Source organism: Bemisia tabaci, chromosome 4 (assembly GCF_918797505.1).
Source record: "Bemisia tabaci chromosome 4, PGI_BMITA_v3".
NCBI lineage: Eukaryota > Metazoa > Arthropoda > Insecta > Hemiptera > Aleyrodidae > Bemisia > Bemisia tabaci.
Window position 1 is genome coordinate 52,647,797 of NC_092796.1, and position 27,140 is coordinate 52,674,936.

At 37.3% G+C, this 27,140-nt stretch overlaps 3 protein-coding genes across 4 annotated transcripts in view; 2 read left to right on the forward strand and 1 right to left on the reverse strand.

Moving 5' to 3' along the window:
- The window catches only part of LOC109042396 (Elongator complex protein 4), a 71,304-nt gene extending 52,661 nt beyond the window's left edge, over positions 1–18,643 (reverse strand). For both annotated transcript variants that reach the window (XR_011899802.1, XM_072300043.1), the window contains exons 1-7: positions 18,363–18,643; positions 17,609–17,644; positions 16,384–16,499; positions 15,480–15,705; positions 14,329–14,561; positions 13,400–13,603; positions 12,277–12,406 (exon numbers count right to left, since the gene is read on the reverse strand). Coding sequence is in view for 1 of the 2 variants with exons in the window: in XM_072300043.1 (XP_072156144.1) it covers positions 12,305–12,406; positions 13,400–13,603; positions 14,329–14,561; positions 15,480–15,705; positions 16,384–16,499; positions 17,609–17,644; positions 18,363–18,489 (1,044 nt within the window). In the remaining variant the exon portion in view is untranslated. The remainder of the gene's footprint in view (positions 1–12,276; positions 12,407–13,399; positions 13,604–14,328; positions 14,562–15,479; positions 15,706–16,383; positions 16,500–17,608; positions 17,645–18,362) is intronic.
- On the forward strand, positions 8,396–11,903 carry LOC109042480 (ionotropic receptor 21a). The gene has a single exon (XM_019059244.2). It carries the CDS (start codon positions 9,851–9,853, stop codon positions 11,789–11,791), a length of 1,941 nt encoding a protein of 646 aa, XP_018914789.2. The 5' UTR covers positions 8,396–9,850; the 3' UTR covers positions 11,792–11,903.
- A 116-nt stretch (positions 18,644–18,759) lies between the features above and the next one.
- Positions 18,760–26,293, forward strand: LOC109042481 (N(4)-(Beta-N-acetylglucosaminyl)-L-asparaginase). The gene is made up of 6 exons (XM_072300042.1): positions 18,760–19,271; positions 20,479–20,632; positions 21,154–21,379; positions 21,941–22,149; positions 22,960–23,067; positions 23,719–26,293. Exons 1-6 carry the CDS (start codon positions 19,070–19,072, stop codon positions 23,942–23,944), a joined length of 1,125 nt encoding a protein of 374 aa, XP_072156143.1. The 5' UTR covers positions 18,760–19,069; the 3' UTR covers positions 23,945–26,293.
- Positions 26,294–27,140: the final 847 nt, after the last annotated feature.

The window sequence follows — 27,140 nt, forward strand, 5'->3', positions numbered from 1 at the left end:
TCTTAGCTTTGAAATTTGAAATTTTTCAACATTTCTGTTCGGAGGATAGTAAAAACATAAGATATCGGTGAAAAGAGAACCAAGAGACAAAAACGCAAGCTGCTTTATGGAAATTCCTCATAGTTACCTACTTGTTGACCCTAACATTTGATGATAAAACTTTCTCCAATGAATTTTTGCGGTTTAAGGGTATTCCAATTCTGTAAACAATGTTGTCACAATAGTATTCTGCAAAGACTTGAATGCTATTTGAGGGGCTTGGAGGACAAGGCGCATAAGTGCAGTTTTCGCTATTTCGAGAAATACGTGTTTGAAGTTTCGAAATTACATGGAAGGAAACGGAAAGAAAGTTCAAACTCACTTTTTAATGCTTAAAAATTGGAATTTGAGAGCGAATTTTTCACAGAGTATGTATTAAGACTAGGTTTACTTGAAATCATTATTATCTCAATTTTTTTGAAAACTGCACTTATGCGCCTTGTTCTTTAAGCCCCTCCTTTCGTGTTTTAGGAGGCGGTGTAGGGGAATGCACGCGGCTCACAAGTCACCAAATTACTGATGCTAATTTACGAAAATGTGCTAAGTTCTATAGCTAACACTAAGCCCTTACACTGAATTTTATAGGATAAGTCCTTTTCGAAGGCGCACGTGCAATGACATCATGAAAAGTGAACAATTATAACAGGTCAAACCACTTGCCTCTTTAAAAATAGCTGGATTACATGCCCGCGAACTCTCATTTCCATCATGTATATTTCATGATGCATTCTATGCCCGACTTTCTGCCCTCTCTCTAGGGACTACCATTTTTGGAGAACGAACTCCGTCCATCAAGAGAACATTACCTTCTACGGCCGGAGGGGTTTCCTGAGTTTAAAAGTCTAAGTTTAGAAATTGATGGATCGAGGCAGAAAAGGCCTTTTAATGCGGATCTGAGACTGAGGCGCATCTCATGCAAGAAATGTTCTCCTGCGTAACCAGACAAAAAAAATCATGAAAACTTCGGCATTTTCATGATGAGGCGAACATTGAGACCTAAAGAAATCATCACGACCAAATTTTAAGCAGGAGTGAAGCGTCTGTTGCGCGATTCCCAAGCTCATTTTTTAAGGCTGATTAGAGTACCTGTATAGGGAGAGTAGCGACAGATCTGAAACTCCGAAAGTCCATCAGGCCTTCACCGATGCCTCCGCGAATAAAGTTAGGGCCCAAAAGGGCAGCCAACCTATGAATTTCAATTGTCCAGAGCGATTTACTGATACTATTGTTACGAACCGTCCTTTATTAAGCACGTGTTTGACTCAGTTTTTGCATAAATTTACTCAATTTCGCGGAAGAACGCTCATTTCTGTACATTCTTGGCCATCTTGGTTAGAATTGGAATCTGCAGACTGGCAGTGAAATTTTGTGCGTTAGAAGTTGGTTAGAAGGGTGGCTGCACTTTTGGGCACTAAGCCCTCCATGAACCGATCCGTCGCTACTCTCCCTATACAGGTACTCTAAGGCTGATATCTCAAAAAAAGTACATTGGTCATCGAAGTGGTGTCGATACCCTGGATTCTCCTTAAAATAATATCAAGTGCCTTCCCGACGTAGGCAACAAAGCTCCCTCGCCCGCAACGGAGCATCGTAGCGTGTCTCCTCGCACATACACACGCACACACGCCAGAATTTACGGAGGCGAGTGTGAGTAGTGGCCGGCCGTGATGACTCATGCTGGCGTCACCGTGTTCCAGTAGAGAATATAGTGAGTAAAGAGCCCATTCATATTTTTCGATACCGTAGCGCATTACCGCGGTTCTGGATACTCCGCCGCTCCATTCATCTCCTGCTTCCTTGCCCCCGGGGGCCCGAGAAGTAAAGGTGGGGGGCCCAAGGAGAGCGCAGAGCACGCGCCGATTGTGAAACGATTCTCGTTTGTTTACAAAGGAAACGCTCGGATTTATAGAATTCGATGATTTATGACTCGACTCATTTGCATCGACATCTCCCATTAAAATGCGTAAAAGCAAATTTACCTAGACTTAGGCGAAGGAGAAGGGACTGATTTAGTGGCTACGTCATTCTTGCGATATATGAAAAATCGATTTAAGACGGTTGCCACCAAGACATGTAACGTCACCTGAGGCATCATTCCACGACCTGACTCTTGGTAAAGTTGTGTTGATTTAGATTCATTGGAATTTTGTCGTTGACAAATCATAGGTTGAATAATGACTCATTAAACACGAGAAATTTTGATTGCTAACAAACGCACTAAGACGCATTTCGTCACTATGGCGCGAATACAACGAGAAACGTTTATTTGCAATGGAACCGTCAACTCGATGTAAAACGTCTGTTGTCTCTGTTCGAGGATTCGAATATGAAGGAAGGAGGGAATTTTAACACAGACTCATTGCTACCCTACACTGGAAAAAAACACATTGGATCTAGAGTTCAGACTCTTGAAAACATTGACAAGAAAAAATACTCTTGATTCAATCGGATTTTTGCTTGAATCAAAACGAAATCCGCTTAAATTAAGAGGCTTGGTTCTTGATTTAAGCTAGATTCTGATTGAATCAAGAATACTTTTTCTTGTCGATATTTTTAAGAGTCTGGACTCTAGATCCAGTGTGTGTTTTTTCTCCAGTGTGCTCAATACTCATGTTTTTTTTGCGATATTTTCGAGGGTACAGAAAAAACCCGGGCGCATGAGAAAGTGGAAAAAAGCCGAATTTTTAGAAAGGTCTAAAAGTGAGAAAAGGGGAACTGTGTGAATACAGCGTAAATAATAAAGAGGCGACTGGGTGCAACACCTCTGATTTTCTTATGTACTCATTGACGCCCGTAGTCATGAATCCGTAACTCGCAATCACCTTCTCATTTTTTCCTCTACGCGGCGATTCGGTAGAAACTGGTCATTTTCAAAATATCCACGCACAAATGTTTCGTCCTCAACTCTTTTCCTCTTTCCTTTTCTGGAGAGCACGAAAAAATACTGGCGATTGCGGGAAAAAATGGCACTCCATATTTGTTCGATGACCAGAAAAAAAAACGACTTCCAGATAGAGTTTGAACAGCTAAGAAAAGATCGATACGTCATGCTGAGAAGGAACAGATGGTATCGAGCTAAAAATAAAGTTAATATCATTTTATGAAACGTCACGATCGGTGTCTACCTCTCTATCCAGAGGAGATTAAGGCTTGCACACACCGTGGGTGGATAAAGCGGCTTTGCAAACATGACAGGAGCTAAAGCGAATGAACCGATATAAAACTAATGGAATCAGATGAAAAAGAAAACATTGCCAACATTTCGCGCGCAAGCAGAGCTGAAATACCTGCAAGAAGTGAAGTGATTACTACATCCTCTCTCGAGGCTCTTTGAAAGTCCCATGGCAGAGAAACATGGGTCTCAAAATAAATCGTTGATGAAACTACAACGAAGGTAGATCTATTATTGTGCGGTGTTTTGCTAGTTCTTATCCTAATTTGAGGGGCTTGGAGGACAAGGCGCATAAGTGCAGTTTTTGAAAAATGTATAGGTATTATTGATTTCAAGTGAACTAGTCATAAAGCATATTCTATGAAAAATTCGCTCCCAAATTCCAATTTTTAAGCATCAGAAGTCAGTTTGAACTTTCTTTCCGCCATAAGGATCAATGTTATTTTGGAACTCCAAACGCGTATATCTCGAAAAAGCAAGAACTGCGCTTATGCGCCTTGTCCTCCAAGCCCCTCATTTATTGTTATAAAAGAATGATCTGAGTTAAATTTGCAATAATTGCTCAGAGAATATTCTTGAAAGAGCGAAAAAAAATCACACGAATTTTGTGCAATATGATTGAAAATATGCATCCTCACAAACAAAGATGTATCATCGATGAAATGAATACAATATTGGTTTGATGAGACTTATACTTAATTTTATGAGCACGCCAAATTTTCGGTAGGTACCTCGCACCAGATTTGTTGCAGGTTCTTAGAAGTATGGAATTTTTGAAAACACCAAACCTTAAGAATGACAGAAACCTCTCGAAGTCCTGAACGAGTTGTGGTCAAACATCCAATTTATTGGTGAAGTGAAGACATTGCGCGTCGCGTGTGAAGCTTAGAACGATTGTAATAAAACCACGTTATCACTTTCATGACTTGTCACATTCGTGTTTCGTTGTCTATCAACATGTTTTAACGGTGTCCACAACTCCACACGCGCCGAGCGCTTTGAGCTTTGATTGCGTCGTGCGCGTGTCTTTGAAATCTTGTAATAATAGGAGGCGACGTCTTTTATTACTCGTCAAAGTTTTCAGTCCAGATAACTGTTTTTCCCAATCAGTGCCGAAGTTATGCTTTTTTTTTCATTTGGTGCGAGGTTGATCTACGCACCATGTGAGGGAAGGTTTGAGGGACACCTTAAATCCTGAGAGGGACCCGGATGGGACCCACGAACATTTTTAAAACTTTACAGTTTATGACTTTTTAAATATATCAGCGCATTCCGTCTCTTTGTTTACGATAAACTAAATGAAAAATCGAAGAAAAAAATTAAAAATTCATTATTAGTCCCACAATAATAGCGACGAGGCTTTTTTTTCTATTTAATTTTCCTTTTTTACCGGTTAAAAATGCAGATGTAATACTGAGAGACATTTTTTTTTTTTTTGGTTGTAGGTTTGTATTTTTGTGGCCTTCGTTCCATTTTAAGTCGACTTTAATGTACGGCAAGCTCCTTAATGGAGCTCCCTACGCCTACGCACCACGAGAATGTGCAATTGAAGCAAAATAGAGCCCATAATAAGAACCCCAATTACCGCGGTAATTGGGATCGGAGGTATTACGGATGGTAAAAAACCGCGGACTGATAAAGTATATATATATATGAGTCGCTTTTACAGCGCTCTTTGGCGCTTTACGACGCCTAATCGCCACAAGGCTCGGTCTTCCCACACGTCATCAGGGAGAGAAAGTACCGTCGCAAATAGTTGACCAGGTTGAGTAAAATTCAACTTTCAACTTCGTGAGTTAGAAATAATAGCGCCAAACAGAGCGCGGTGGGCATGAAACGCGTATTAGCGCCTACAACACAGTAGGAATACTTCACGCATTGCGCCAAACGGTACGCTTGGTTTGAGACGCATTTTAGCGCCTACAAGACTGTCGGAATACTTCACGCATTGCGCCAAACGGTACGCTCGGTTTGAGACGCATTTTAGCGCCTACAAGACTGTCGGAATACTTCAAGCATTGCGCGTGCACCACGGCGCGCGCTTTAACCGTGGGATATTCGTAATTTCTCGGTGTTATATCTATCGCCCGCAGTGCACACGATTTTCGACCAGTGCACACCGCGCGCTTGCAATTCAGGACCAACAGATCATGGAGATTTTGCACTCCTGAATGGTACCCTAGTTTACAAAAACTGAAAATTGAGTCTTTGATGCCGAAGTCTAGAGAAGTGTTCAACGAGCCTTGGAGGAAGGAGAATAGGAAAACAATACGAAACGTGTCAACCCGAACACTTTTTACACTCGGTTGTATCACCTTAGGCCGACAAAGTAAAACTTAGAATGCTGCTTTTGGAGATCGTATTGCTTCGACACTAACTTGATCACTAGACAGAGTGCAAAATTAAGCCGTCTCTGTATATATGTATATAAAAAAATGAAAACAGCATTTTCTTTAAGGAGAATGCTCCTTTCATTTCTCTAAACTTGAAAATGTTTTCGACTGAGAATTGGGCTCCATTTTGCAACTTGGAACTACAATTACCGGCTCATTTCAGAAACAGCATAAGTGTCATTAGTTTTCCTATGCAGTTAGGTGCTTTCTTGGAAGAGCCAGAAATAGTAGTTCCTCATTGCAAAACGTAGTCCCATTTTTCTTCCAGCTCTTGCGCAGGGACATCTAACGCCCTTTTTTTTGACTGATAAGTCAACATCTGCCAACATTTTAGGACTTAATCGATGCGATACATCGCACGCCAAAAACCTGCGACCACCAATCAGCTTAATGCTTACATTAACCCCATTAAAAATCGATGAATCGAAGAATGGAAAATCGCAAAAATGACGTAGGCACTATACTACCGTGCTAAGGAAGAACGCCGTTTGAACATTCGAGAGTTGCCAAATTTCCTCCGATGAAATGTTTATTTCTGAGGAAAGCTACGAAAATTTTTCCTTTACATTTTTACGCACTTAGGGAAATTGCAAACACAGGGTGTTCAGCATCAGGAAAAACCGGAAAACTGGAAAATATCAGGAATTTTGGCCGATCAGGAGAAAATCAGGAAAATATCAGGAAAATCGGAAAAATCGGACGTTTTATCGGGAATTTTTCTCGCTTTGTCAGAAAATTTAGTTTCCACATGCATTTTTGCAATAAATATAGTTTTTACGAGAAAAATCAGGAAAATATCAGGAATTTTCAAAATGAAAAAATCAGGAATTTTTTATAAAATATCAGGAAAAATCAGTAAAAGATCAGGATTTTTCAAAATTAAAAAATACTAGACACCCTGAAACAAAATTATGTAAAAAATTGGGGGAAAAATATTTACAAGTTTTCCCGAGAATTCGTGATTTACCGAAGGAAATTTGGCAACATCTGAAGGCTCATACGGCGTTTTTCCTGTGCGCGGCAGTATACGAGTCCAATGGAGACTCGGTACTTTCCTTCCTTCCTGAGCGGGAATGTTCGAGAAACTGTCGGAGCCAACTCCCGAGTGCAAGGGCACGGAGCGAGTAAATTGTCGATTAAAAAAGCGAATAAAATAAAAAGCGACGGATTTCTTATCCGCGACCAAATAAGGCGCGGACGGAGGAAATAGGCCTGCCAGCGGAGATGTATATAAATTGAGTAGGTGTCAAAACTTGTTAAAGAATGCGAGCCTTCTTTGGTAAAACGCTCAATTCGGGGAGTGCGCTGTCGTCGCCGCCGGTGCGTCCAACTGCGATGCGGCGCGAGCAGATCCGCTCGCCGATTCAAGAGCAGGGTCCGGTCGCGGAAGTGATGTGAATGAACCGATCGGAAGTACCGATCCGCATTTTTGGCAGTGACGTCACGGCTGCTCATCGCCGTTGACGTCATCGAACCCGGAGAGACAGCCTCCTCCGTACGGGTCAAACTACGGTACCCTAGGATAAAAATTCGCGATAGGTACTCCAGGGTGTCTACTAAAACAGGCTGGTCAAAAATAAGTACTTTTACAGTACTTTTTCGATACATTTTCAAGAAATTTGGTACCTCCTCCAACAGAAAAAATCCGTACTTTTTCAGTACCTCCATTTGACGAAATTAGAAAAATTTCACAAATTTGAAATTGCGACAAAAATGACAAAAAATGAAAAAAAAATTCCGGACCCTTTTTCGGAATTTCCGCACTTTTTCAGTACTTCCGGACCGCCCTTAAAAAATCAGTACTATTTCTGGAAATTTCGGACTTGTAGACACCCTGTACCTACTCTCATCGCGAAAAATGGACAATCCGCTTTTCCTGATCCTTCAAAATCACTTGTAATAGTTTGCTTTTACTTTAATTTTAGTCAGTTTTTAAAGTTTTATCGTTACAATATCAGCATGTTGGTGCTCTGATCTTAAGATTTTTGAAGTTTTGGCGAATAACATTGGTAGATTTTTCAGAACAGTACCTCAGAAATCCCTCCAAGGATTCGTTTATGGACGTATTAAAACGCGCTACAAATCGCGTGACCAATTAGAAAATGGACCATCCACCTCCAATGTTACTTATACGGCGACTCAGAATGCATTCCGTGGAAAGTACATTTTTTGATTGGTCAATCGCCTCTTTGCGTCAGACGGGAATGCGAGTGGCCGCTTTGATTCTAGGTTACCCTAGGTCAAACTCAAAACAGAGGCAAATAGCGCTGTCACGTCGCGAGAGCCACTCGTCAACAGTGACGTCATCAAACTTTGAGGAGCAGACTCCTCTATTCGGGTGAAAATAGAGATGAGTCGTGAGGTCCCCTCTAGCTGTAGACTGATTTGGTGCGACTTCCTCGTCGTATTAGGCAGTTCCACCCGACAAAGGACTATATTTTGCAATTTCTACAGAACTACATACAATTTCTGGCTTATCTGTACAAGCACTTAAGCACAAAGGGAAACTAACGGTACATACGTTGTTTCTAAACTACCAGAAATTTCAGTTCCTAGATAATTGCAAAATGTAGTCCAAATGAACCGATTTGATATACAGGGTTATTCAAAAGTTACGCACCACTGGCCATAACTTTAGTTCTATTTATGATATAGATTTGCGGTTTAAGACGTTTTTCCTCATATCGATTGGAGAAGAATTTTTAGGTACTTTCCAGTTTTTGATCCCCTCGGAAGGAGGAGGGCGAGGGGCAACTCAAAAACTTCAAATGGCCACCCCCTTCATGGCCAGTGGTGCGTGACTTTTGAAAAACCCTGTAGATGGATTCGCGAGAACGGCGAAATTTGACGGCGAGTTATCGAATGAAGTAGTCACTAAATCAGTCTGTTAGGCGACGACGGGAGCTGTCTCTACAACACTTCTGTTTCTTTAATGTTTCTTTGTCATCTTTCACCGCATTTCAAAATGCCTTCAATTAGGTGCGTATGCAATGTCACGTGCACTCGAGCGCAAATTGATGTATTCAACGCCCGCGCGTTCAATTGAGATCAAATATCCTTTACCTTTCAGACCGTAATGAAGTCTTCAGGATACGAGTTCATAGTTGACGGGCTCAAAATTCGTCGAAGAGTTTCATGTGATTTAATGTGAAACTTTCAAAGCTAAGTGTTTCATTCGTTTCTAGATGGAGACATTTTGCTAACTTTGGTAAAAAGCCGAGCCTTTCAATTGGATCATAGCTCCCTCAAAAAATTTTGCTTGCACATGACCACTTAATAACCACTTGACCCCTCAAATATTAAATAGTTTGATGCCCTCCCTCCACCACACCTGAAAATCTATTTCTACTCACACCTTTTGACAACCAACTTTCTGTAATTTTTCTTCACAAGAATTGTAATTTGTAATTGTAATCCAATTTAATTTTTCTTGTTTCCACAAGAGTAAAATGTTTGTCTATTTGAAGGGGTGCTTCAAGTGCATATTTCCACTTGAACTTAGGCAAGATAGAGACGGCAAAGGGGTCATTCGTTACCATCAGCCATTACGCATGATTAATTGAGCTCTGTATGTGAACTTCCCCCTTGAAAGTAAATATTGATGATTTCTAAACAGTAAAGGAACTTCAAAGGTTCAAACATCGAATAAACAAAGCTTTCAAGGTAATTGAGTCTTGACTATAATTAAAAGGGAAGTTCTGAGGAGGGAGAAATCAATTGATGGCAGGCAAAATTACTTAATTAATTACTTGTCTTTGCTTTCTTTTCGTCATGGTACAGGAGCATATTTCTTTCCAGTAGGCTCTTCTTGAGCTTAGTTCGAATTTATTTCAATGTGTTCCAATTGTGAAAAAGTGATTTTTGAATTTTGGAAAATATTTCCCAGTAAATATGTTATGTTATTTTAACTCGATCAGTGGTAATCTCACTCTCATAGACATATTAACAGTGATTAAAATTGGGAATGAATTATGACTTAATGCTGTGCTAAATCTTGGGCTATCCTACGAAATGCAAAAAAATGTGGTGCCTATTCATTTCATTGTAACAAAAGTCACAGCTAGATTTGCCTTAAAATTCTTGCAATTTGAGTAAAAAAAAATGAAATAAAATTAACTTGACTGCTTAGAAGCTTTTGTGTGATATGTATTAGTTGGAATTATTTTTTACATTAATTGACCTAGGTGGAGGATTGGATGGTAAGAGATAATTGAATAATATTCGTCACAGATTGAAACTCAAGATAATGCTGTTAAAAATATTGGCACTTGGTGTTTTAGTTATAGGTTTGACCCAGTATGTGGCACCTTTAGGTGACCTGCATTTGAACTTGACAACTCGTAACACAGAAATGCTTAGAAGCATTGCTGATACAACTGAAGACTATGCTGGCAGACACACAGTCATCCTCCTCAGAAGAGAATTTATTGCTAGCACCATTGCTGACAACATAATCAACTCACTGACCAATCCGATGATGATAATCGACGAAGAAAAAATCCCTGCGATGAGAAAATTTGTCATCTTACTGCCCCAGAAAAACTTCAACTACACGAACCTAATGCCATCTCTGAATCATGGGAAAATGTCCGTGTACCTGGCTGTTTTTCAACATCCTGACTTTGATGAGGAGACCATAACCGATCTATTTGAGGAATTTTGGTCTGTGAGAATATTCAGTGTGCTTGCTCTTTGGGAGTCAGGAGAAAACAAAAGTATCGGTTTATATACGTACAAACCATTTTCAAAATTCCACTGTTGGAATCGTGGCCAATTAATTCTCTTAGATACATGGGATCCTGTGAAAGGCTCGATGAGTAAGGGTAGAAAATTTTCCTTTGACTTTAAAAATTTCTATGGGTGTGACATTAGATGCCTTGGTATAACCCGCCCACCGGACAATATTATGATTCGCCAAGATGATGGGTCATGGACGTCAGACGGAGTAGGGGGAAAAGTGCTAGAGATTGTTGCCAAAAAATTAAACTTCAACCCAGTCATATCCGTTATAAATAACAACGTGAGTGAGGAGTATGGATGGTACTTCACAGAGGGACCTGGTGAACTCATATCAAAGGCTTTGATTGAAGAACAGTACGATTTGGCATATGGTTGGTTCTCTGAAGCCGAATACGGATACCATGGAGTTGAGCGTACACAAAAAACTAGCATTGACTGCTTTGGATGGGCAGTGCCTTACCGCGCCGGGCCGAAACCGGATAGCTGGTCAAACTATGTTCGTGAGTTTTCTATGCCTGTTTGGTTGATGGTTTTCATTTCTGTGGTAGGTGCAACGTTGACTTTATATTTCGTACCGGCGCTTATGCGCGCAAAAACTGACGGGAGGTTCAGGAATGTTTGGTATTCTCTGATGTACACTATTTCGACTCTCATCGAGCAGCCACATCATGAGAAAATTCAAGCATCTTCCTTGCGAATATTCATTTCAAACTGGCTTTGGTTTGGCTTGGTGATCACTACAGCATACAAGGCAATGCTTGGCAGTTACATGGCTGTACCTCTACTGGGACCGGAATTCATGACTACAGAAGATGTTATATACTCCAAACTACATGTTGGCGGAGGTCAGGAGACTTTACGACTACTAAATCACATTGCTGTCAGAAGCGCTCGAACAAGAGTTTTGCTGCAACGTTATGAGACTCTTAAACCACAAGACTTTGGGTTGGTTACGCAAAGAATTGTTCGAGATCGAGACTTTGCAGTTTTTGGTGTTAAACGGTTCATTTACCACTATTCAATTCCGGAGGCAAAGCGACTTAGGGTGAGGATTCCAGTGAGATTTATTCCTGGTTGCCTGTTGCGACCTCACACAACTCAGTTCATGCTCAAGAAGAATTCATACCTGCGAAACCCTATTAATAGGATTCTTCTAAGGTTGGTCGAAAGTGGGATAATTGAAAAGTGGGTTGTCCACTTGGGACGAAACGTTGTGCTCACAGTTGAACGAATCAAGGGGAGGAGTTTGAAGTTGTCAAGATGCTATGCTCCGTTTGTACTTCTTTTCATTGGAATCTGCATTTCCTATGCTGTTCTGAATGCCGAAATCACAATGGCAAAAAAAAAGCAAAAAGCAAAAGAGGAGAATTCCATGCTATTCATAAAACGAGATCTTGGAAATCATGAGTCAGGTTTGCCACATCCAATTTACCCTTACTTACCTTAATATGTTTGTTTGCTTCATACTGTACATGTTTATACAACCTTTGATTTGACAATGTTACTCTTTAGTTTTAAAATGTATAATAAACATTGAAGAGGAATTGTTGAGAAAACAAGATGATGGACATGTTAAATGATGATTTGTAGAATCTGTGTTTAATGTGAATAATATGAATAGTAAAAAAAAAAGGTATTGAAAACAAAATTGTTTTATCTGATGATGAAACAAGGAGGACACCAATCTAGACGTTCTTAAATGTTCCCAACTACCTGCTTCAAATAGAAAAATAGAATGAGACTAGTACCAAATACTTTCCCCTGAAATTTTCAGTGAATATTCATGAAAGGATACAGAAAAATCATGCGTAATTAGTAACAATGCTCGGCCATCCTTCAAAAGAGTAAAAAATAAGTGGGACCGGCGGAGTGCATGCAAACCAGTGTTTGCTAGTTCAACCTCGAGAGATATAAGTGAAACAAATAACTTACAGCATAGGCGAGCATTCAAAGATGGAGATCAAAAGTCAAGCTTTGATTTGGAAGACGTTCCACAAGTCCCAGCAAAATCATCTTGCTCTCTCTGATCTGACTCTTGAAGTTCAGGAGGCAAGTGAAATTTCTGTGAACAAATCATAGATTAGAATTTGTATATTTTTTTTAAATAGCAGTATGATGAATAAGAAAGGTAAAAAAGAAAAAAAATGAGTCTGATCAGTAAATTTTAAAAATCAAATAAGTAACAGGGGCATTATCCTTTGAAAATGAGGTGAGTGATGTCTTATGTAATTGTACAAAAATGTTCTTTTTTTTTGTTACTTTGATTAATGTTATCGAGGAGGACAAAATCACATCATGCAATAAGGCGGTGGACAACATCATTCACCACGTTTTCCCTCCGGCATTATTTTCAATGAGATAGGATGTAGAAACTTAGTGTTCAAACAAACCTCATTATTCTTGTCTGATTTCTAAGATTGAACTATTACTTAGAACTTACTTCTGCAACATGCAGAACCAACATTGGTAGTTTACGATGGACTGCACTATTGGAAAAAGCAAGCTGCAAACAATTATGATTAGTGTTCAGATCTGACGGATGCCGTGCACAAAATTTGGCTGAATATTTCTTATTGGCATCTAATTTTTTGCTTTCAGCAAGGTATGAAATCGCTGAAACCTTGACAAACTTTTTTGATTGATACTCAAATATGCTAAGGTAAAGGATTGATTAGGTGAAAAAAAGCTGAGAAAAAGTGTAATCGATTAGAAAGAGCCAGATTCTACAGTACAAATAGACATCTGGTTCTCATCATTGATTATCTCATAAGAAACCATTTCAAGCCCTAAAAAACCAAGATGGCTGCTAAACACAGATTAAGCTGGCTGATTGGCACCTAATCTTTGCAAGATTTGAACACTGACTATGATTCATCTAAATGCGTGAAATTTTGCCGGTTGTGAATGTTGCCTTCCACCACTACAAAAAGATCACAAGTAGGTAAAAAGAAACTTGGTTCTGGGAGGAATGTGAAAAACTAATTATTGATTTCATGGCCTAAATTGTGGCTTTCGACAAGAAAAAACTTAAACCAATCCTTAAATTTAAACTTACTTCGATTATAAAGCGTCTTTTCCGTAGCTTGAAAGCCCAATCAGTTCCTGGAGGAATGTGAAAAGCAAGTGAGTTTACAGCAGGCAGCTTTTTGATTGTCAAGAGGCCATGATATTCACTTAAAGAACGATCCTCACTGTTTACCAATGACACTAATTTCAACACAGAATCGCTGAGATGTTCACAGGCTGATATTTCTTTTTCCTGAAAATTGAGTATTTTTTAAAGTTTAAGAAAAAAAGATAGCACCGAAAATAATACCAAAACTCTCTGACTTAAACATGGTGCACGGTGGAGTAGAGTCAAATCCAACACTGAAATCTGAGTGTGGATAGAATGACCTCCAATTTGGTTTTCAAAAGAGATTTTGTGAGAGTGAAAAGCTGAAATGTGCCTCTGAAAATTTTTGCCGCAACTAGAAACAAACTAGTATTCTTGGAAAATTTGTTTCATACCCTTAAAAAAAGCTCCAGCTCAGAATGCTGAGATTACAGGCTAGGTAGAAATGCTATTAGCACTGGGCTTAGGACTGTTGCCTTAGCCACTCAGCTCCAAGCAGGGGTAGCTATGGAACCTACACCTAGAGACTTGCAGCCTCTGAACCAAGAATGGATCAGTTTGTCTATAAATCCCATAATTCAATGTTCAGAGCCAAAGCTCCTTTTTCAATACATTTTGATATTTGTTTACTTTACAGAGTTTCCTCATTGACGCTATGCTTAAACTTAAATCAAACTAGTATTTCAGGAAAATTTACAGAAAAACCTAGACATTTATTCATTCTGGTGAGGAGTGTCAGTAAGCACCTGTCCTTACAAGGAATATTGAAGCCAAAATAGTGATGCTAGTACAGGACTGCTTAAGTTTAAAAACTGCTTTCAACCTGCCTGAGTTTGATTAAAGTTCAATAAATGCAGAATAGGTTTTACCTCTAAAAGATGAGTTGGAATGCTGACACAACAAACTGCATTTGAGTGTTTCATGAGAGATCGTAGCTCATAAAAGAACTTAGCTATGTCACCGACAAATAAAGGAGATCCAATATTATGCAAACTTATCCTCAATACATTTTTGCGAGGCATTGGTAAACTTGATAGAAAACCACCAGCTTGAATTTTCTTATGGATTGCTTTGATTAAATCATCATATGAGATTTCTTCACCTGAAAGACAGAAAGAGATGCTGGTGTAAACTCAACAGAAAATTATTAACAGTACAGATATTTCATTAGAGTATAAATACTTCGCATGAAAAGTCCATTCATTAAAAGAATAATTTGAAAAGGCTCAAAAAACTCACGTTTTTGTCCTCTATTGTTTTGGCTTTCTACAATCTAGAATAATCAATGACAGCAATTGTTTAAAAAGGGTAGGGTCTCATCTTCTTCAAGATGTTTCACTTTTAACAAAAAAAAAGGAACCTAATTTTTTTTTTCAAAGTTTAAGAAAATTGTTTCTTTCCATAGGTACTTACTAAATGCTCAATAGCTCAAATCTGAACAATAATTCATCTTCATGAATATGAGAGAAAAATCAAAAGATGTGCGCAAACAGAAAAATATGTTTTCGTTAACTGAATGCACATGATTTTGAAGAAACCAAAAACTGTTGTTGGACATAACAATATTCACATTAAAAACTGTTCAGAAATGAAAATATTTATAAGTACCATTGTAAGCAGCACATTTAGGTTAGGCTAAATTGAGTTGATGTGTGGATTGATAATTTTTTAGGTGATCAAATTTCATACAAGCCAACCTAAAAATCAAGGCACCTTCACAAAATGTCCATCCTCCCAAAAAGGCTCAACACACTCAGCTTTCTTGAAGTTTGAACACCAAGTTACATAAAAAATGTTGGACACATGAAAACAAATATAATAATTGCATTCAAAATTTTACTTTATATTCTGCATAAAGATTGTGAGACTGAAGATATTCCACTTTCTCCATGCAGTCAGGAAGATCTTTGGATTATATTTCATAAAGAATTCTGAGCTAATGAAAGCCGATAGGCAGATGAGGCAGAAAATAAGTAACTCTCGAGATAAGGACATGCAATAATCTCTAAATTAAACTTACCATCTTTAGGCGGCCACAGGGATATATCCGTATCATTTATAGTATCTTGAGTCATGAAATTGGTAACGTCAAAAATATGGCTAAGGGAAGAATTTGTGCTTAGACTTGACTGGACTGATGGTTGATTTTGATAACGCCAAGCAATTTTAAGCTCACCAGATGAGTCTGAACCATCTGATTTGAAGTAAGGATCATCCAAGTTCACTGGGCCAGGCAATTCATTTATCTGATGGAGTAAAAAACGTTAAGTTAAAAAGAAAACCTCATCAGTGTCATGCCACAGCGATAAAAAGAACTCTGAAAACATGGAAATCAATTTTTTTCCAACTTTGCGATAGCTGATGAATGTTGTAAGACATGCTGATACTTCAAATTATGTCAGTCAAGATTAATGACACTACCTATCATAAATGCCATCCAGCAGAAAATCATAAGTTTTTAACCCATTAAAAAATCAAGATTTTTGAAAAATACTGTTCTGGAATTCGGTCATCTGCATGGGGTTCCTTGCAGTAGTTGATTCAGTTAGTGATTTAGTTAATTCATGTGGTTAATAATACAAAATAAATTAATGGCTTTGTTGATGAGTGATTGGTTGATTAATATGTGTGTGCATGATTTCAAGAAAGACAGGTCCAAATTTGAAGAATCGCATAGCGCCAGAAAAAAGTTTAGACTGGTGTTTAAAGACTAATGATTTTGTTCTGACATTCCTATCATGCATAGAGCACTTTAAGACTAGTCATATTTGAAATAATTTCTTAATTTTTCTATGATGGTTGCTTGGCATGTTCATGTTCAAGTTCAAGTTCATGTTCATGTTAACACACTTGTCACACATTTCAGGACACTTAAAATATTTGAAAAAATGTTTTGAAAACTATCAGAGATTAAAGGAACTTACTAATTTGGATGGATCCACGTCCAACGATGCATTGAATATCACATGTTTCCACATTATACCTTCAGACATGAAAAACTTTAAGAATAACTGAGCAAATTGTCCAGAGCCATCTTCCTCTGTATGAAAAAAAAAAACAAAAATTAATCACTTGTCAGACAAACGATGACGTTCCTTCCTGTTTAAACTGAATTTATGAAACCATGGTGGGGAAAGAAACATTTAGATTTGCATGCTGAACCCTCTAGATCCTGATTCCTGTTATCAAGACTATTACAGCGTAACTCTGTTAATAACTATACCAAGCTCGGCTGCAGTAAACCTCATAGCTGTCAGATGGCATTACACATTTATTGACCCTTCTATAATGAACCATGCGTCCTCTAAAGCGGCAAAGAAGAAAAAAGTTTTAAGTCAAAAATGTCTATCCATGGGAATTAAAATATGATTTTCGGGTCAAAGAAATCTTATCCAAAAAAATCTTCTGGAGTGAATGGTAACTTCTGGTGTACTGACCTCTTTAACAAAACTAAGGGAATTTTGTTTTTCCATGCTTAGATGGCTGACAAAACTCAGCAATGCATGCTTAAACGCCCTATCTATCTTGCCTTAAAAACATAATATTTTAGCACAAACCCGCCATGCTAAAAAGAGCAGCCATTTTCCATTCCAGATTTGGGAGCTTTTCTCAGACATATTACCATGGAACGAGGCAAAATTTACACTCATGTACCTTTCCTTTCAGAGGATAAATACCTAATCACTATACGAGCATTTATCCAGACAGCACAAAAATGTACATGCTAAGATTTTCTTTTTGTGAAGTGCCATGTCTGAGAAAGTAAAATCTGGAGTGGAATTTGTAATTTTGCTTGGCTAAGTAGAAATACTGATACTCAAAAAATATTGGTTAGCATTGTATCCGTGTGCATTGATTTACTTACTTGACTTGATGTCTTTCTGATGATTTTTAAGTCAAGGAAGTAAATCAATGCATCCCGATAAAATGCGAACCAAAAGTCTAAAAATCATTGGGAAGACAAAAAGTCTTGTATAGGTGTAGCCCAAAAAATGTCATAATTAAACTCGCTCCTTATTATATTCAATGCTCTCTGACCAAGCCTCCACTGAATGTAAGATGCAATACTTGGTTCTGAGTTCAGCTTTGGTATGTAATTTTCCACATTTTAAACATCTTAAAAAACATTTGCAAATATGCATGACATACCAATGAGGTTGACAGTTCCAAGAGTTACTCCTCCCCCTGAAAAAAATAAAAAACGGAAAAATTGAAAGACAAAAGAGATGAGCTCGAGGATAGAGGCATTTTCATTTTTCCATTAGATGCTTAGTAGAACACAACAATGTAATGGAAGCGTTTAAATAATTTTGACAGTAGCACTCAATGATTATGGACTGTAATAAAAAATCTGGGGTCCTCCTTTGCAAGGTTCAAAGTAAATATTTAATATTATTACGATAACTTAATTGGTATGAACAATTAAGGTAATTTACATCCTTGCTTTACGTTTACAAATTATCCGAGGATGAAATAAGAAACAGATCAATTTATATGAAGAGCGCACCTCACATGATGGTAAATACGTCTGTGCAAGACAAAAAGGGAAGAAAAGGACGTGCTTACATTTCAAGCATCCTGGTAAGAAGTCAATGACATGAGTAGGTAGGTACAGACTTTTTGTCATCAATCTATTTACGAATGGTATGATATGTTGAACAAAAATAATACATTAAGTAGTAGTGTTGTTAAAATTACGTGTAGTGTTCAATTACACCACAACAGACGTTATGGTACAATTTCCATACACTGAATATCTTATTTGGAAGGAATGTGAATGGTATGTTGTAGCCACTGGATGAACGAATCGGAAACCATCATCACCTTCTTTCTTGCTGTGTGAGTAAGTATACAAAACTCCAGAGATGTGTGAATAATTTTGATTAACGCTTAAATGTCTTACCTATGACAGGATCAAGGGAAATAATCCCACTAGGAGTTAAGAGTACATTCTTAGAAGAATTTTGTCTAGTTCCCGGAAGGGTAAGAACTTTTCGCTTGTCTTTTGGATTGAATTTGATGAAAGACATTGTAGCAGCGTTGAGAGAAGTCAACGGATATGAGTATAAGAATTATTAAACATCAATAATAAACACAAAATGACGAAATACTTGAATCGGTGATAGGATAACTCAATAAATGTTCGTTTGAATAATTTATTCGATCACTCAAAGGACCAAAGGACCACATGTCATGCTTGTTCGCAATTAATTGATAACACAAAACTAACCTCAATAATTTTGTAAACAAAACAACTCAACATTCGGAGCTCACCGGTAATTTTTTGCACTCGAGTTTCGTATTTACACTCTGATTTCTAAGTACTTGTGATTTCTGACAGTTCTGTGACAATCGACGTCAATTTAATTACCAGAAAGTGTGAAATCGTCAGCCAGTGAAGGTAAAAATAGGTATTACATTTCATGCATTCCTCCGTGAGTGAAGAATTGGCAAACGAATTAGAGGACTGAAAAAATTAGTGCGAAACATTCAGCGTCAATTCTACTGTCTTATCTCCACACATTTTAAGTTTTAACTGTTTGTTTGCTTCATCATCAGTCCATGTGTATTTTCTTTCTCTAGTCCTGTGAAGTTTGAAACTGCTTTACAATGGCGCATGTACGATCTCCTGCCGTTAGCAATAAACCAAGCTGGTTTAGCTGGCGATATTGCATCACCTTCTCTATTCTGTTTCTACTTTTACTGTTCACTGCTCTCCTTGTTCTTCCTGATATACTTGGCGAAAGGGATAAGCTGGTTGTCGTGCCTACAGTCATCAACACTTGGAATTTTGAACGAGCCAATGATGAAGGTTTGTGACTCGATAAATCGTTCCATTTATATTCTTAAGCTTTGAAAATACCTCTATGTTGACTGATAAGATTGGGTACAAGATGAGGGTGTTGTCCGTTCCATTCCTTTCTCAGAATATATTGATGAGTCTGCAGTGGTGCGGAGATCATCGGCCATGGGTCATCATGTGACAGTAAAACTTAAACAGTGATTCGTCACAGGTTCTCCACAAGGGAAAACTGGACTGCAATTTGTTGCGTCCATCAAGTCAACATTCTTGACAGATTTTAACTCTTTTTAGCCAGATAAAAGGATGATAGCCCTTGTTCATCAGTACAAATAATTATTTTAATCAACCAAATCACCAAAAAAATTGCAAAATTCAGAGAAATGATAGCAAAGATTTGTCTATGAAAAAAAGTTGGATAGGTACGATACAGTAATCAACCTCTATATCGAATACAGCATATTTTGGTAGACAGCTCCTGCTTTCATTCCTTCAAATTTTACACTTTTTTTGGCTGAGAATGATTCTTTAGACTTGTGCACAGAGGTTATTGTCCTTTTTTTTGGAGAAAAAGTAAAAATCTGGCAAGATTTTTCAACTTCATTAGATGAATTATTTTGAACACTAGTTCGATGAAATCAAGAACAAATCTCCTTAAATGAAAACTTGCAGTTGAACTGCAATGATCATGAATTTCATACCCACTTAATTTTCCTTAAAATTCTTCATTAGATATCCCAGTGCTATATTTTCAGAAGATATTCCTGGGAGTGTGGAGGAAAAATCACCAAAAATTGTAAGGGGTATCAATTGATAATCTTCTGAAAATGATAAATGTAACAAGAAATCTGTGATTTTATTTTTCCTTTTTTGGCCCCAAAATTTGATTTTCTTGTTTTACCACCATGTTCTTATGGGCATTTTCCTTATTTAATCATAAAATTTGTTCAGGATCTTCCTTGTCTATATTCCGAGCCAAGTATTACTTTGGATTGTGGAAGGTTTGTCAAAGCACTAGTATTCAAGATTGAAAACTTCCAATTATGATTTAGTTAGTCATGAAAACTATCTCTTAAATATCAACTGGTCTTCAGAGACATTCACGTTGATAAGTTATGTCGCAGGGAAAGCAAATAGGTACATACTGTTTTAAAAAATATAACATAACTTTCGTTTCAAAATTTTCTAATTAAAGTACTGCTAATTTCTTCTTCCCCAGCATGGAAAGTCATTTTTGCGGGTGGCTCTGCTCTGAATGCTGTTGAGTTAGGCTGCACAGCATGTGAGTTGGATCAGTGTGATGGAACAGTAGGATATGGTGGGAGTCCTGACGAAAATGGTGAAACAACGCTCGATGCCATGATTATGGATGGGTAAATTGAAGATTTATCATGTTTACTTCATACGAGTACTTCATTATTGTCTTATCACTCGTGTATCTCCAGCTGCTAGTTGAACTAACTAGGCTGCTGCATAAAATGGAGACTTCATACATTATGAATGCATCAACATTGGTGAAACATCAATTGATCATGTAAAATATAAACATAAAACAAGTAGTTGATGTAAGCAAACTAACGGCTCATGAGGAAAATCAAAAGACCCAATTTTTCCAGTCAAAATTACTAATTTGTGTGGGAAGATTGGCAACATTGTTAGGATGAACAACCAATTAAGATACAAAAATGCTGTTGGTGAGTCTGCGAGCGCATGTGCATGAAATATTACTCCTCATAAAATAATCCATGTTTTTTCCATGTACCACATTACTATTGGCAATTTTGAATAGACGAATGAAAGGAAATAACAGAAAAATAAATTTGATCACTGTATTATGAATTTCCATTCATTTTTTATGTTGTGTTTTTATCTTCACCCTATTTTTTTTTTCAAGTGCAACCATGAATATTGGAGCTGTTGCTGCTATGCGCGAAATCAAAAGTGCCATCTCAGTTGCTCGTCATGTGCTGGACAACACTCAACACTCCCTGATTGTGGGCGAGCGAGCAACCGAATTTGCAGAGAGGATGGGTTTCAAAAGGGAAACTCTAACAACTAATGTTTCAAGAAGCATGTGGACAAAATGGAAAGCAGATAATTGCCAACCCAATTTTTGGATGGTAGGTCAATTCTTTTCTCACTAGGATAGACTGCATAAATTTACCTTCCTCCAAAATAATAGCATAAAAATTTGCAGCTGCAATTGAACATTACTTTCCACATAAGACTTGCCGAGTGGTTCTTATTTATTGTTGTCCCTGCACCAAAACATATCAGTAGAACTGTCAATGAGCAATGTCAGAAAGAACAAAAATATTAAATTGAGCACTGCAAAATGACTGACTACAGTAAAAGTAAAATAATCAGATGAGGCTACAGACATTGTGGTCAAAACGGCAAAAAGATAAGGGGGGGGGAGAACCAAGATAAATAGTAATAAAAAGAGAGCAAATACTTTATCACAGTGTAGGAACCAAAGAATTATAAGTCAATAACTTGTAAGTAGTAAGTACGGATGAAGCAAGAGAATTTCAAACTGCCAAATAATCATTGTTGGAATCATCAATAAATCATTAGTAATATTAAGTTCAATAGGACAGAAGTAAATACTGCCTACATATCATATGGAATTCAATGAAGTTAATCTATACATTTTTTCTCTCTTTTTGTTATTCAATTAGAATGTTCGACCTGACGCAGAAGCAACTTGCGGTCCGTATTCTCCTCTTCCGAAGCCTGATCAATTTTATCCAGAAATTGATGGAGCCAGCGGCTCTAGTATTGAGTTTGACTCCCAGAACCACGACACTATAGGACTGCTTGCTGTTGATATGGAAGGCAACATTGCAGCTGGCACATCTACAAATGGAGCACGGTTTAAAATTCCAGGGTATGCTCTTCTAAGTATTTGCTGTCAACTATATTATTTGATCTTTATTGAGATCTTTTTCAATTTTTCCATCCCCTTTGATTAAATCAAGATATTCTTGGGTTTTATTGGTGTCCATTTTTCTGAGTGAAATCCAAGCTTTCCACCTGTTTCCAAAGCTTATAAAGTTTGTAAGGTAAAGCATTGTGAGTGAGTTCAGACAAGGATTTTGAATTTTTTTGGTAAAAAGGACCTCAGTTTACGAAGGAAAAATTTTCAATGGAGCGATTTTTAGGCGGGTCAAAAAAACAGTTTTTGTTTCAGCTGAAAACTTTAAAGTGTCCGAAAGTTTAGAAATTAAGTGTGTTTAGTGTCCGATGTTACTAAAGTTAGTGTTAAATTAGTCCATTTTGGTGCCAATTAGGAATTCTAAGTCATATTTTGGCATTTTTGTACCCCCAACATTGCAGATTAGGATTTTAAAAACATTTCTGTTTGAAACTACTTTTTTTGAATTTTAAACTTCAAAGTCCTATAACTATAGTTTGATCTAACATTTTTTAGCCTTTTAAATGTTTTTAGAGAATTTGTCTATCCTTTAACATGGGAATTCAGTTTTGAATTTTGTGGACTATAAGGGTTCTTTTTTTTTGTGGACAGTCTCCCATAAATTGTATCCAATTTGATCGAAAAAAAAATTCTCATAAGAGTTTTGGTACCTCATCCACAATTCTTGCTCTCAAGAGAAACATTCTCACAGCTCTTACCTCCATTTTTAAATGTTCCCATATCTTTGAAACGATTGTAGCTAAACTCTTATTTCTTCCGCAGGAGGGTAGGAGACTCTCCCATTCCAGGATCTGGAGCGTACGCTGAAAATGGGATTGGAGCAGCTGCAGCAACAGGAAATGGTGATGTCATGATGAGATTTGCACCAAGGTTTGTTAGTTTTTTGTTTCTTGTTTGTTCACTATTGTTTACCGCTAGTGCCAGGGGTGCAGAAGAATCTTAGCCTAGTCATTTTAAAAACTCTCTTTTCTCCAAAATTTTCCGGAAATGATTCCCACCCCCGGGTTTTGCTCGAAACTCAAATTCAGCTGCAATTTTGCAGAAAACATGCCTTTTTTTGCTCACGCGAGCTGCCCACACAATTTTCTATGATGAATTTTCGAATGTCAAGAAATTCCTGCACCCTTGATCAAAATCTCTTTTAAATTCAAGTTGATTTTAATACTTTAGCAATTTTCTCCATACTTCTAAAGGTTTTGAGCCAAATTAAGCTCCAAGAGGTTACTTGTGAAGATACATGTAGATCAGTGGCAAGGCATGGATCGATTATCGATATTTCCCCATTTGAAGCTATGGTGAAGAATGAATCACTAAGGTGTTCGTTGTGAACACTCAGTTCATTGGTCCTTTTCTATAGGTTTAAATGGCACATCAGTCGATATATTGCAATGCACGCCATGCCTCTGCTGTAGATCCCCTAAATGAATTATGTTCATCATCAGATGTATGTAGGCAATTTTAAGCATGGTATTTTAATCTCACTTTTCTATACCGTTTTATTTATTTTTTTTTTTTTTGCAGCTTTTTAGCTGTGGAGCTCCTCCGACAAGGAAAAACTGCCTTTGAAGCAGCAAATGAAGCTATTTTACGAATACTTAAATTCTATCCACGCTTTGAAGGTGCAGTTATAGTGACCTCATTCTATGGTGATTACTCTGCTGCATGTGCTGGTATGAAGAGGTTTCCATTTATTGTTCATCAAGTTGGATTCAACAGAACTCTGCATCACGTTGAATGTCAGCCATGAAAAATTCCAGTCAGCACATCATTGTGTATGGAGAATGGAATTCAACCCCCCAGGCTGCGTCTATTTGAATTCGGCCATCGTTAAATGTTTGACATTTCTTCTGTTCTCAATAAAGAGGTTTCGTAGAAGTGAGTTTCAAAAAAACAAGTATTAAAAAAATAAGGTATTACCAGGAAAAAAAGACACTCATCTTAACAGTTCATTAATTGATTGACTTTTTTGGGAAAGACAATCCATTTTCTATTACTTTTGATAATGATCATCCTCCTAATCATTCCTAAAGATAGTCTTGTACATATTTTTATTTGTATGTTAGACAAAGTGTATTATTTTTTTTATCTATTTGAAGCATGTATTGTATTCAGATTGTATTATATTTTCAAGACAAGTAGGGACATGCATACCCTGAAAAACTGCATTCCTCTTCTTTTGTGTTTTACGACCATAGATTTTTTTAAGTAAAACGATTCTATTATGAAATAATATTTAGATCAGACAAATTTTTTAAGTATACTATCAAGGACAGATAAGTTTGTAGTTGTTTACGTCGATTGTAACGTGCAGTAGACAGTTTTAGCAATACCTCTACTATCACACTTGGTCAATCCTTGATTACTATTGGCTAGAAGCATTGTAGTTGCTTGCATACGGAAAGTTAACAACTGCTAACTTATCTGATGCTATTTCTAAGAGGTCACTCTTCACGCAGGGGGGAGGGAGGGGAAGTGTCATTAATTGTTTAGATGACTAAGAAAAACAAAATTTTTTCACCATTGTCATCATAAATTCTCTGTGATAGAACTGTATTTTTTGCTCTTAGTCCCACCATAGAAGGGGAGATATTTGTATGATAAACTATATTCATGGACGTTTCTCTCATTGTTACATTGAAATATCCCTATCGCTTACTAAGCCAAAATTGTTACCAAAATGATCAAAATGACATCCAAAGCTGTGATATTTTTGTTTCGATTAAAAAAAGAAAAAAGGGAAACAAAATAGTCTGTAGTGTAGTAAATTTTATTTTATTTTATTTTGTTTATCAATTTTGATAAAAAAATTTAGAGAGTATAGAATGAAATTAGTGTTACTTACTTATTTAATATTTGTGTATATGTAATTATGAAATGTATAACTTCCAATCCAACTGCACCTGTTAATTGAGATGAAGTAGAGGCTTCTTTCTGAAACGATCAAAATAAACTATGTCATCAAGATGCAAGAAGGAACATGGAATGCTTAACCCTTTTGCTCAGTTAGTGATCAACAACTTTTGCACTTCGAGTAAAATCATTGGCTAATTGAAAATTCACAAATTTTTTCTGGGTTTAATGATAGTCTTATAACTCCAAAATGCGGCTGGAATTTTCTGATTCAGCTTGTAACTTTTTTAATTTAGGATTCTTTTATGTGTGAAATTTGTAAACATGTGTGTGAAATTTTTGACCCCAGTTTTCTATCTTATTTTGATTTGTCTTTTTCAAATAGCCGATGATTTGTATCAACTTGTAGTTTTTCACCTCAGCATTTTCTTTATCACTCCAAAATATACTTCCAGTAGGCCGATTATTGAAATTTTGTGTTTGCCGGGCCGACATAGGTTAAACAGCAGAGTGTGATTGGTTGGCCTATGTCTCATGGCCCAGTGTTGCTGCTTTATTGTGCCTTTGTCAGGTGGAATGGACGACCTTCTGTCGGAGGCTCAAGAGGTGCCTTTAGCTCGTCATGAATTCCACCTGACAAAAACATGACAAAGCAGCGATAAGACATACCTAACCATCCAATCACGCTTCTCCGTTTAACCTATGTCCACCCCACAAACACAAAATTTCAATAATTAGCCCGCTGCCTAGGAAATAAAAGTATAAAATAAGGAGTAAGGGAATGAAAATGAAAAATTGTTGAAGGAGAAACTGACTTCAAACTTTGATCTACTTGATGCGGGTGTGTTCAAATTTTAGTAAAATTAACGATAGTTTGAACTGATTTTAATTTTGTTATGTGAGGGCCTTGAAAATGTTCATTGGTGCTGTTAAGTTGTTATTTCCAAACTAAAGAGGCAAAACTTTCAACTTAATACCAACTTATACCCACAACTCCATATTTTTAATGTTATAATTACAAATCCTACATGGATCTAAAATTGCTCAAAATAATAAGGAACAAGAAAGAGACAACTTTACAATTTTAACAACTGATTAAATCAGTTTGTAAGACGGGCCAAGTGTGTAGCTTGTCAGGGCAACCTGTTATTTGTCTGTAAACTTTTTGTTTATCAGGTGGAAATCTCTGAGAGCTTGACTGCCTTTTTTTAAAGAATCCATGAAATATATTTGATACTGTATAATACATCACTTGAAAATTTTTTGAACCATTATACTTTCAACATTTAAACAAATCCTCAATTTCTTAACATCAATTAGACATCTTTAGTCCTACATACCTAAAAAATGCGTTCATTATGCCTGACTCCAGTAAGTGCCCATTTAGCGGAGGTATTATTAAATTATTGTGTATTAAGTAATTTTGATACCACGGACCAAGCCTGATTTAGTGTTCCTGCTACTGTGGTGCTCCTCCTTGCAGCATCAGCAAATGCTACATCCATGTAGGAAGGAAAAGTTTTGGGACTGGGTTCTTCATCAAAATGTCCCTCCCGTACCTACCCAATTCAGATTGGTATGGATGAGGAGGCGCCTGTCTTAATGATTCTGTGAACAGGCTCTTTACTTTAAAACTGGAGGCTTGGAAAGGAGGGTATGGATTTGATCGACATGAATCGATGGACGTGAACCAATCGACACCAATTCGACTGACGAATTATTTAAAAAAAACCAGTGTAGATTCGATCGATTTACGGGTTTTTCGATCGATTTATGGATATTGTCGATTGGCTCACGGGTTTGCGATCGGATCGAGACAGTTTTTTTACTCTCTCGTTTCAATTGAATTTTTCGATCAAACTCGTGTCGATGGAAACACATCGATCGTTTCACGTCTTTACTTTCCTATCGAATCCATACCGCTACGCTTGGAGGGTTAATTGATCGAATGAACTTCATTTTGCCATTAGAAACCACAATTTCTGGCTTCATTTAGGAACAACGTATGTGCCGTCAGTTTCCTTATGCACACAAGTGTTTTTTACAGATGAGCCAGAAATTATAGTTCTGAATAGCAAAATGTAGTCCATGAT

What these genes read in the sequence shown, in the direction of transcription:
- LOC109042480 (XM_019059244.2), top strand. Translation starts at nt 9,851, where the DNA reads ATGCTGTTAAAAATATTGGCACTTGGTGTTTTAGTTATAGGTTTGACC.
- LOC109042481 (XM_072300042.1), top strand. Translation starts at nt 19,070, where the DNA reads ATGGCGCATGTACGATCTCCTGCCGTTAGCAATAAACCAAGCTGGTTT. An exon ending in GCCAACCCAATTTTTGGATG is followed by an intron (nt 21,380 to 21,940) that starts GTAGGTCAATTC and finishes TTATTCAATTAG; the next exon opens with AATGTTCGACCTGACGCAGA. An exon ending in ATGATGAGATTTGCACCAAG is followed by an intron (nt 23,068 to 23,718) that starts GTTTGTTAGTTT and finishes TTTTTTTTGCAG; the next exon opens with CTTTTTAGCTGTGGAGCTCC.